This window comes from Lactuca sativa, chromosome 1, assembly GCF_002870075.4.
Source record: "Lactuca sativa cultivar Salinas chromosome 1, Lsat_Salinas_v11, whole genome shotgun sequence".
In the NCBI taxonomy this organism is placed as follows: Eukaryota; Viridiplantae; Streptophyta; class Magnoliopsida; order Asterales; family Asteraceae; genus Lactuca; species Lactuca sativa.
Genome location: NC_056623.2, coordinates 99,286,456 through 99,298,117, shown reverse-complemented (window position 1 = coordinate 99,298,117; position 11,662 = coordinate 99,286,456). Strand labels below are relative to the sequence as shown.

The 11,662-nt window shown below is 35.5% G+C and overlaps 1 protein-coding gene and 1 non-coding gene across 4 annotated transcripts; both read left to right on the top strand.

The window, feature by feature from the left end:
• Window positions 1-6,721: 6,721 nt before the first annotated feature.
• Window positions 6,722-6,824, top strand: LOC111899490 (U6 spliceosomal RNA). The gene has a single exon (XR_002852941.1). It is a non-coding gene; the product is annotated as a U6 spliceosomal RNA (small nuclear RNA).
• A 1,020-nt stretch (window positions 6,825-7,844) lies between these two features.
• LOC111899378 (ankyrin repeat protein SKIP35-like) lies at window positions 7,845-10,886 on the top strand. Of its 3 annotated transcripts, none has more exons than XM_042902015.2 (5): window positions 7,845-8,033; window positions 8,148-8,224; window positions 8,426-9,264; window positions 9,353-9,785; window positions 9,878-10,886. In XM_042902015.2, the coding sequence occupies exons 3-5, from the start codon at window positions 8,669-8,671 to the stop codon at window positions 10,670-10,672; spliced, it is 1,824 nt and encodes a 607-aa protein (XP_042757949.2). In that variant the 5' UTR covers window positions 7,845-8,033; window positions 8,148-8,224; window positions 8,426-8,668; the 3' UTR covers window positions 10,673-10,886. The 3 variants fall into 3 exon arrangements, with proteins under 3 accessions (XP_042757949.2, XP_052627706.1, XP_052627709.1); XM_052771746.1 differs by having other exon boundaries at window positions 8,148-8,234; XM_052771749.1 differs by having other exon boundaries at window positions 8,148-8,350.
• The last annotated feature ends 776 nt before the right edge of the window (window positions 10,887-11,662 follow it).

Here is an 11,662-nt window from a genome sequence, read left to right as displayed (position 1 = left end):
GATAATCATCTTAACACATGCAAGCCTACAATCAGATTGGCTAAACCCAACAGCCTTTAAATTAGTTCCTTCAACACTTCCACTCTTAGCCCCACACAACTTCTTCTGGAAAATCAAAGTTTTTTGTTTTTTATCTTCCATTCTGAGTGAATTTTCGTGTGGGCACTGATTAAGCAAATGATTCCTAAGGGTACTTGTTCCATATGCTCTGTCACCACCAGCATAAGACTTATCACAAAGCTTACATACAACCCTAGGAGCCTTTGGATCGTCATTGTTTTTAACAAAATGCTGCCAAACATCTGATTTTTTTCTTGATTTTTTCTTAGATTCTGGATGAGGTTTAGAAACATTACTAGAATCAAATGGAGGTGAACTCACTACATGTTCGGTAGAAACTGGAATTGATGATGGGGAGTCAATCTCTGGTGCACTTTTCTCCATCTACAGGAAAAACAAAACAAAAAATACAAATAAATAAAATCATAGCGTTATTGATCATTCAAATATATTGAAGTTACTAGAAAACTTCAAAAGGGATCAAAGGGAAGAAGAACAAACTGATTAATACCCTGTGTGATGTGTAACCCTTGATCGATTATGAATCACCGTTGCTTACTGAAACGGGAATCAAAGAAGAAAATATCAATTTTAAAGTAGAAGCGTCTTTGCGTCTTTGTGGTTATTCTTGATCAGTATGCCCTAATCCCTATGGTTTGGCCTTGCTTTTTTTTCAATTTGTGTTGTAAAGAACCAACGTCTATTAGATATTTTCAAGTATATAATTTATTAGTTATAATAATTAATCATTTTTATTGTCTCTTTCTGCTTTTACTAGATGCATGCAACGTCTATTATATAATTCCAAAAATATAATTTATTAGTTGTAAGTTATAACTTACAATATTTATTCATTGTATTGTCTCTTTTTATTTTTACATTCACATGTTAAACAAACAGGAAGTAAGAATTATTTACAACCACATGCTAAACTATTTTTTACAGCCACGCGTTAAGTAATTTTTATAGGCACATATTATTGAGCTTTAACCATTTAGATAATTTGGTATAGTTAATAAAAATTCAAATATATATATATATATATATATATATATATATATATATATATATATATATATATATATATATATATATATATATATATATATATATATATGGTCCAGTGCGGTGCGGTTTGAACCGCGGTTTTGAAACTATAAACCGCAAACCGCACCGCATAGTGCGGTTTGCAAAAATAACAAACCACGAACCGCACCACGAATGTCCAAAACCGCATTATGCGGTGCGGTGTGGTGCGGTGTGGGCGGTTTAAGCGGTTTGGTGCACACCCCTAGTTAAATCTATGACTTGAGTCCCATTAAGGCATGCAAGGGAATAAAGTTGCCAACTTTATTGCTTAGGTCGTCCTTAGGCGGCTAGATCTGAAGTTGGACGTCAAGTCTCAACTGATTAAGACCTTAAAAGTGAGATTTGGCCAACTAAGGCGTACGTCGGACGTACATGGGTGTACACTGCGTGTACACACTTAGGGTCCCGAAATTACAAAGCTCTTGAGTACGTCGGGCGTACTGATGGTGCGCTTAGCATACTCACCAGAGAAGTTTTTGGGCTTTTAATTTCGGGTCATTTTGGACTTAGAGATTTAGGCCCTTGTTGGGCCGTAAGCGTTTCTGTGATGGGCCTTTTGTACTTGGGCCCATAGTGGGCATGTAATATCTTTTGGGCTTTGGGCTAGTTTGGATTTGGGCCTTGGTGTGTTAGGCGTAATAAAGCAAGGATTGACCAGCCTTTTTACCCTTAAAGTCGGGGTTTAGGATTTAGACTCTCGGGTAGGGTTATTGACCTAATTTCTAATTAGGGTTTTATTGTTTGAGATTTAGTGAGAGGATTTCACGATTCAGCAGCTCGAGTGCGATTTTATATCTTTAGTTTGATGTGAGTTTCCTCCACTATACTCATGGGTCGAAGGCACTAATGCCGGCCCACTAGATTATGTTAGTAGGGTGATAGTTGCCTTTGTGAAAATTTAATGTTATGTTTATTTACTCCTGTTGTCTTTGTGACTTTCGTTGATATGATTGTGTCCTTAGCTATAGGGGTGAAATAGACCTAGTACCGGTTGAAGGATACCGAAGGGGGTGAAATAGACCCAGTACCGGTTGAAAGATACCGAAGGGGGTTAAATAGAGCCAATACCAGTTGAAAGACACCAAAGGGGTGAAACCGACCCAATTATGTTTGACTGGTATGCATCTATGGTATGCAGTATTTTCGGGGAGCTCACTAAGTTTTGTGCTTACAGTTTTTAGTTTTGTTTTAGGTACTTCTAGCTCGAAAAAGAAGGGCCCGAATTGATCGCACCACATTCACCCATGTTTTCCGCATTATGTGATTTTGGGATTTGTACTATGATATTATTCCACTATGATACACTTTTGGTTGTTTTGATATAATTACTAGATGTTTTAAAATGAATTAAAAATGAAATTTTTGTCTGAAATTTTTGGGATGTTACATTTATACCCACACAATCGTCATCATGACTACTACGAATTTCTTTAAGATTATTTATCCTAAATAATCACTTATTTTTAGTGTTTATCTTATCGCTTAACGATAATTTTTATACTCCTTCCGCCCCAAAATTATTGTCCACAGACAAAAAACACACATATTAAGGAAACATTAATTACTATTAACTTTATTAAATGAAATGACTGTCTTACCCTTTTTTGCATTTAATTCCATGGTAGTTGCATTTAATTTCATGGTAATTTAACTAACAATGAGGGGTATTTTGGTAAAAGGAATATTTATTTTTAGAAGTAGACTATTATTTTGGGACAAATCAAAAAGGAAACATGGACTATTAATATGGGACGGCGGGAGTATTAATGTTTTTCACAAATATTATGCACCAATAATATTTTGTAACATTCGTTATTCAGGTATTTTACATTGTTGACCCTTGATATGAAATTTTATTGCAAAGTTGGTCCCTTGGTGCATAAATATGAACCACATGACTTTGATAAGTACGTTGGGCGTACGTGATCAATGGTCAAACCCTAATTTTTAGGGCTTGATCCCTATTTAAGCATCATTAACTCCCTAAGACTCATTCCCTCATCAGACTCCAAATCCATTTCGTACCTTGCAAACCCTAATCCATCTTTGTGAGCATTTTGAGCCTTAGAGTATGTTGTTGGTGTTCTTGAAGGGGGAAGAAGGACATTGGAAGCTTAAGACCATCTAGATCCAGAAGTATCTTGCCCTCAAACAGCCTTTGGAGGTATAAAGTTCAAACCTTGATATTTATTTGCTTTGGATCTTGTTAGATCTTAAGTTTTGTGCTTTTAGTCCCATATTCTTGGTCTATGTGAGTATGGACTACTCTAGACCAAATGAGTTGTCCTTTAGACGTTTTAGAGTGTCTAGAGCTATAAAAATGGAATCTTGATTGTTCATATCCCTCCATGCATGCTCTTTAGTGGTTAGAACTTCGTGTTAAGTCAGGGTTTTGGTGTTGAGCACTTAATTGCCATGCAAGTTCATAAAGTTGGAAACTTTATGATTTAGAACGTTATTCGGGGACCAGATCTGGCTTTGGATGAAAGGACTTAAGTGAATAAGCACTTAATGAGAAAGTTGCCATCTGCCGAGTATGATGGGCGTAGTTCCTAAGAGCCCCATTTTTGATAAGTGAGTATGCCATGCGTACATGCTAAGTATGTTGGGCGTACTCAGCCTGAGTTAACTCGATTGACTTTTTGACCTTTGACCTTGACCAGGATTTTGACCAAGTTTGACCTAGGGGTATTTTGAGCTATAGACTGATATTTGGTCACTGCTTGCAGTATATGTGACTTGTAGAGTCAGCAGTCAGAGTTGTGATCCGTTCAACTATCTTTTCGGATTGTGAGGTGAGTTTTCCTCACTGTACTTGTGGGTTGAAGGCACCAAGGTCGGCCCACTGGATTTTATATCCTGATATATTGGATTGATGTTATGCTAAGTATGTGTTAGACTGGTAGATCTGTATGAGTTCTTGTGTTCACTGAGTATACGTTAGATTGGTGGGTATGTATAATTGCCTGTGTTATTGGTTATTTGTTGTTAATTGTATATGTCAACATGTTATGGTTTGTTGGATTGAGGCGGTCCTGCTTTGTGCTAAAGGCCAAGACACTCGAGGCGGTCTGGATAGACTTAAGGCATGCTAGGTGGTCCATCCAGGCCGACGTCTCGGAGAGCGGTCCAGATAGGCTGGCTATGCGCGACGGTCCAGTAAGGTTGAAGGCTCATTTATGCATGTTGTAATATGTTCTGTTTGTGTGTGGTACTTTGGGAGAACTCACTAAGTGTTGGCTTACGGTTTAAGTTTCGTGTTTTAGGTACTTCAGATGATCATGGGAAAGCGAAGGCATGATCGTGCACATCCTTCTGGTTTTATGTTATTGGATTATGGAGATACTATGATTTGTGATTATTGCTTTTGAGAACAATGTTTTTAAACAATTATGGTTTTTGGTTGAGTTTTAAAAATGAAAATTTTACCCTGATTTTTAGGATGTTACATATTTGTTTACATATTGTGTAAACAATAATTATTTAGTAGCTCGTAATGCATACGAAAAACAATTACTATATTCAAAGATTTTATTTATTCGATAAAATGTATAATTATTATTATTATTATTATTATTATTATTATTATTATTATTATTATTATAATTTCTGGTTGTTCAGTAGTTTAGGTTTGAAAAACGACAATATGGGTAACACTGTCAGAAGTTGGTCAAAGTTAGCGGGATTTGGGTGTGCTATAGTCCGTAATTTGCTGCAGTCCTTGATGAATTTTTGGGTTCATCTTTTCATTTTCATGGTAACCAATACATAAACCGAAAGCAAAAAAATGACAAATTCATAATAAATTGTAAGGTATCACATTAGAGTGTACAAATTACTTAGCTTGTGTCTCCAATAATCTTCCGTTGGTCTTCAAATCCCTTAACCTTCTATTGGGTTCAGTGATCAACCATCTACAATGTACAAATATGATCAAAGTTCTAAAAGCTCGTCATGACGTGCCATGGCTCTAAGACTTGTACTGGACAACAAACTTTAACAAAATGTTGTCTTAAGTCATATATGTATATAAAAATGAATAATAGTAGAAAAAATCTATAAAATTATTAATTATATACAATATAAAATTGCCACCTTTTGTTACATCTTACAAACTATGTGATTCGTAAAAGCTTAAAGTTTGGCATTGCCGCCAAGTCATGTCTAACGTTATTTAAAACACTAGGTATGATCAAATCAAATCGTATGTGAATAAAGTGGAGTCATCGTCCCTAATCGTTTGTTCAAAACTTTAAGCATATAATACAAACTTCCTCGATCCACCACTACCTAAACTCAATATGATATCAAGGGGTATAATATAAGTTTTTAATGATAACAATTAAAAGGATATACTAATCAAATCATTAAAATAATAATTTAAAATCATTAAATATGTTTAAAATAACAAGTTTATGATAAATATGATATTTTAAAGTTTATGAGATAAATATAAGATTTTAATACTTAAAAATTATATCTATGTATTATTTCGAATCAAACCCTTAGTCCATTCTCTTTTACTCCTTCTGTAAACATGTATTAATAAAATTTTATATATCGATTTTAAAGCATGAAATACAACATAAAAGGTTTTATCCATGTTCTTGTGTCGATACATTTAGAAATTTAATTATTTATGAAAATATCATAGCTATTATTGATTAGATAAATTTTTATATGTTAAATAATTATTTTAAATTATTAACATGTAATATGGTCGTTTCTGATGTCAATGTCATCTTCAATTATTTAAAACGCAAAGTAATAAATAATACAATTAAAACTTTTATTTAATTAGATTTATAGTTATTAATATCACTTTAATATTAAATTATTTAACATGACTTCATTTCATGTACATGTAACCTACAAAATTTCAAGAATACGCAACTAAAGTCAAACCTAATCACTATCGTTTTCCTTTTATTAATATATGAAATATATGATTGATTAAAATCATCATCAAATAAAATAAATGTCACATAAATAGTAAAATTCATATCAAACATGAGAAAACAAATAACGTAAACAACAAGAAAATCGTTTAAAAGAAGCAAAAAGAACAAAAGGATTTATATCCCCCGTAAACTATTTATAGGACCACATTATTAAAAAAAAATAGTTTTAGGGTACACAGCCGTACAATTTTTAAGATTTCATTTTTAGTTAAAAAAAATGGATAGTGACTTAGTAGGATAATTTGGTTTTTAGTTTGTCCGTATTAAATCACTAAGGTTTTTTTTGTGCGTATTAGACCAATATGATTCTTATTACCGTTTATAAATAGTAATTTTTACCGGTTTCTTTCTATTTAACCCGTAAAAATGACTATTTGTAAACGGTAATAACAATCATATTGGTCTAATACGTACAAAAAAAACCTTTGTGACCTAATACGGACAAACTAGAAACCTAATTACCCTCCTAAGTCATTAACCTTAATTTTAAAGACATTGAGAATATATGATCATCAACAGTAAACTAGTTCGTTTAGAACTCGTGTCGTCTCATATTGACTAGAAGAAGAACCTGCTACTCATCTATATGACGAAGCTTTTCATTTATAGTCGTCGTTTCGGGGACATCCGATAAAATTGGAAAGATACATAGAAGATTAGCATGACCCATGCGCAAAGATGACACACACAAATCGAGAAATGGTCCAAACTTTTTTTAAACCCTTCGTCGTCTTTGCTGTTTATACAATAATTGATAATAGACATCCTTTACAAGTCCTTGTTGGTTTTATATTTCCATTCGTTATCAAATGTAGACATTGATGAGAGGTATCAAAGTGAGATTGTTTTTGTACATATGGATGTGTTCATGTAAATATTTAAATGACAAAAAAGAAGTTATTGATAAAATGTTGCATATTTATGTAATGAAGATCATCAATCATATGAATTTTTGGACTTGGAAATTCTGGAAGATTTGTGTGATAAATTTAAATGGAAGCAACTATTTCCAGTCAAACAAGTCGGTCACATTGATTAGTAAGCATGTTTTCTAAATAATTAGGGTTAATGACTTAGGAGGGTAATTAGGTTTTCAGTTTGTCTATATTAAGTCACTAAGGTTTTTTTTCTGCGTATTATACCAATATGGTTGTTATTATTGTTTAGAAATAGTCATTTTTATTGGTTAAACATGAAGAAACCGGTAAAAAAGACTATTTCTAAACGGTAATAACAACCATATTGGTCTAATACGCACAAAAAAAACCTTAATGACCTAATACGAACAAACTGGAAACTTAATTACCCTCCTAAGTCATTATCCCTTAAAAAAACTTGAAAAGCTTCGATATGTAATATGTTTAACTTAAACAAAAAACTTTTTTTATATTTTTTCAAATTGACTTATATATCTTTTTTTAAAATTATATTCTGTTTAAAATTTAAAAATATCATAATCTTATATATTTTAAAAACTTTTAACTAATTTTATTAAACATTAATATATAAATAAAAATTACAACTTTTATCTTTAAATCGGTAACTGCCAACTAATTTTATCAAAAACTTTTTTAAGTTCTATTCAATCAAAATGAATGATATTCCAATATAAACGAATGGACCAAATAAACCCTGTGGTTTAAATTTTTTCAAACCAGACAACAAATTTACAGACTTCTCAAATTCACCACATATATTCTTTCAAGAAACCAAAAAAACCTAAAAAGATGTATTAACGTAGAGAGAGAAAGAAAGAGAGAGGGGGAGAGAGAGAAGAGAGAGAGAGAGAGAGAGCAGTGGGGAAAGGTAAAGGTGAGGCGAGAAACTCATTTGCAGAAATACCATCCAGCCAAGGTGACTCTCTCTCACACACACGCACTCTCCTTCGACCCTAATCAATCAATCGGTCGATCGATCGATCAGGTTTGTTGTTAATTGTTATCACTAATCTAATCATCTATGCCCATTTGTTTTTTTTCATCCATCTTCTCAACTTTCCTTTTGAGAACTTTTCGTTTTTGGTGTCTATTCTTTCAGATAACGGAACCCAGATTCTTGTGGTAGTTCGGGTGTTCTTGGATTCCATGTTTACGGACGATGATTGTCGGTAATTGGTAAGATAAGGTTGGGACTTGACCGGGTTTTCTGGATTTTATGATGTTTTGGATTTCTTTGCTTGTACCCTTGAAGCCCCTTGTGTGATAAGTTCTAAATTTAGGGAAATTGTTTCTGCGTATGGGGTACAACTTACAACCATCTCTTTTTTCTACAAATTTGACGATGCGTTTAACCTAGATCGTTCCGTGAACAAACAGGAATCTCGAACCGATTTGGGTTTCGTTTTCGCTGAGCGTAAGATCGATTTCCGGATCTCTTTAGTTGTTGCCAGCTGTTTATTGAGATAAGCTCGAGGGAAATAAATCAAAATCAAATCTGTTACATCTGCGATTGTTTATCGGAGAGAAAAACAATCAACGTTTGGGATGCATCCTGCTGCTGCTTCAAGGGATTGATTTTACCATCTTCAAGCTGTTAATCGATCAAGAGCTTTTAGAAAAATGGATAAAAAGAAAGTTGTGGCAGCCGTGGGAGATGAGGAAGCCTTATTTTTGATAGGAAATCATACAAACCATGAATCTGATGAGATGGAAACCGATGAAACTAGAATAGAGACTCAAAATAACGATACTGTAACCTGCAAATCAGACGACAGGGATGATGAAAACGTGGTGTTCTCAAAAGAATCATCACCTCTTGTAAGTAAATCCACCTTGCTCTCAACAGATTCTGGAGCTATAAAATTTGAAAAATGTTCACAAGAGAAGAAACTTAGTAGACAAGATAGGATTGAATTGGGGCGATTGTTTCAAGGTGCAGTGAGTTCCCATGATTGGGAACTTGCAGAAAGTTTGATCTCTTTAGCAGATCCACAAACACTTAATGATGCTCTCTGCATTTCACTCGATTCAATTTGGTTTTTAAGCACCCATCATGAACTCGATGGAATCACTGCTTTAATCAAAACCATAATCTCCAATGGTGCTTCTGATTTCACAAGAGCAGCATTAAGAACTTCCTTCTTAGCTTCATGTGTTTCCGCCTGTCAAAGCCGCACTATGAGCCTTGCAGATACCGTATCCGTAATGGCAAAACGGTAATTTTCTTTTCCCCTTCCTCTTCCTCTTCCTCTTCCTCTTCACCTTTTCTGTTATTTAATCGATAACACCCTGATTTTTTTTTAGGTTACATGAACGATTACAGGAGTGTAATGGGGATGAAGTGTTGAAAGCCGAAGCTGGTGCTAAAGTCCAGAAGTTCACGGAATGGGCATTGAAATGTATAGGATTCCATTCCCGTTGTCAAGGGAACAAAGACAGAGTGAATCAGAATTCCGCTGCTCAAGTTCAATTACAGTTGTCAGCTTTCAAGACTTTCTTGGATCTTGCTGGGAATCATTTAACAGGGAAGGATTTCACAGAAGCATTCGATGCAGCTTGTTTTCCTCTTACTTTATTTTCTAGTTCTTTTGATCCTGGTTGGGCATCAGGTATGTCAGCAACTGCAATTCAAGGGTTGTTGGCCATGTTAGTAGAAGGAGGCGCCGATAATGTCAATCAATGCTTTCTTGAAGCTTCAAGATTCGGAAGCACAGAGCTTGTTCGCATCTTATTGCAAGTAAGTTTTTTTTTTTTTTTTTTTGGATGGAATGGAATCAACGATTCCATTCCATTCTTATCCGATTCCATTCCGATGACTTTCTATTCCAGATTGCTCAAAGAAACAGCTTGGATGTAGACGTTGATTTAGCCCTAGGATTCGCCTCCCACTACTCAAAAATCTCCACCATGGAATGTCTAGTGGAAGAAGGAAACGCGATGGCTTTCCTGGGCCCACTAATGAGAGCCGCCGAACGCGGTTGCATGCAGGTGGTCCAGTGGTTCGTGAAACGAGGCTGCCGGGACATGGAACTGTGTCTAGCCCTTACTGCCGCCACCTCCTCCAGCCAAGTCGACATCGCCGCCTATCTCCTCCCTCACGTCCCCCAACACGTCCTAGCGGCACTCAGCATCGAAATCCTCAAAGCCGCCGGAGAACGCTCCGGCGGCTCCCTCGAAGGTGTCGCCTTCCTCCTCCAATCCAATTTCCTCGGCGACCCTGCCGCCACGTACGCGGTGGCGGATTCGATTTCGCGGTCGGATGACGACTCGGTGGCGCCGGAGCTCCGGGAGTTTTTACAGGAGGAGTGGTCGGAGGCGGCGTTTTTCGCCGGAGTAAGCTCCGGCGAGGTTCATTACTTTAATTTTGTTAGTATTTCAAAGTGGGGTGAGTCTCCGATCAGTTTGATGGATTTACCGGGGCCTTTGAGGGTGGCGATTGCGTATTTACCGCTGTATAGGGAGTGTGTGAAGGCGGGCGGTTGTTTGTTGTCGCAGCAGCTGAGGGGGCGGTTGGTGGAGGCGGTGAAGCGGTTGGGTGGGGTGGTGATGGAGGAGGCAGGACAGGGGCGGGAGCTTTTGGGGGTCTTGGAGCAACACCTTCCTCCATTTTTGTTGAAGGGATGATAATGATGATGATGATGGTATGATATGATGTGATGAAATGTGTTGTGTTTTAAGAAGTGATGAAGAAATTTTGGATCTTTGTGGATCCTGTTGAATGAATGAATGAATGAATGAATCTTGTGTCAAATGATCTTTGTAGAAGTGATATGACAATAGAGATTTGTGAAAGCTTAAGTGGCATTATTCCAATCTTTTAAGAATTTCACTTTGGTAATGTGGTGTTTGGAATTTGCATGAGCTTTTTTCATATTTTTAAAAGATTTAAATATAGTTATTAATCAAATATGGATTAAATGAAATTTGTGTACGAGGGTTCTAAAGTTTGTTTATTAAAAGTAGAATGGTAACTAAATACTCAATTGGCCTTTAAGCATAAGGTGTGTCATACAAAGAGTAAAGACACAAATAGTAAGGATGTCATTTGAAGTTGTTTACCTTTAAATAGTTCCATTTATATGTTTGGAGTTACAAGTCATTTATTTGGATTTCCACATTATTCTAAAAAGTTAATTTTTTTGGAACGACAATATTTTATAATTAAATTAAACAATAAACTAGCAAGGTGTTAGAAAATTAAAAAGAATAGTTGACAAGAGCAGTTACGATTATTCACATCTATTTCAAGGCAAGACGGGTATGGAAGCTACCGTTTCTAAAATGCTAGCAAGCTAGCTTGGTGACTCTCTCAACGGGAATGAGAGTATCGGTAAGCCAGATGCTTCACGAACCATAGTCTTAAGGCATTTTGTTGCACTTAAATCATCCGTGTGAAGCATAGGGTCTTGCAAAAAACCAACCCAATTGGATTTTAATTGTATGTTCCTATTCGACATCCAAAAGAAAGATTGTTGAATAATTCGGTCAAAAAAATGCTTTCTTTGGTTTAACCGTTCCAAAAATTAATGCCTTAAGGAAATCTCCAAATGTTGCAACAACTCGTAATGAAGACCGTGTCAAGAGCTTTCTTTTGCAGTTCTGTTATCTTCAAAT

Bases quoted from the DNA above. Each gene is read 5' to 3' on its own strand.
- LOC111899378 (XM_042902015.2), top strand. From the start codon at position 8,669: ATGGATAAAAAGAAAGTTGTGGCAGCCGTGGGAGATGAGGAAGCCTTA. The intron at 9,265-9,352 runs GTAATTTTCTTT...ATTTTTTTTTAG, and splicing joins GTATCCGTAATGGCAAAACG to GTTACATGAACGATTACAGG. The intron at 9,786-9,877 runs GTAAGTTTTTTT...TTTCTATTCCAG, and splicing joins TTGTTCGCATCTTATTGCAA to ATTGCTCAAAGAAACAGCTT.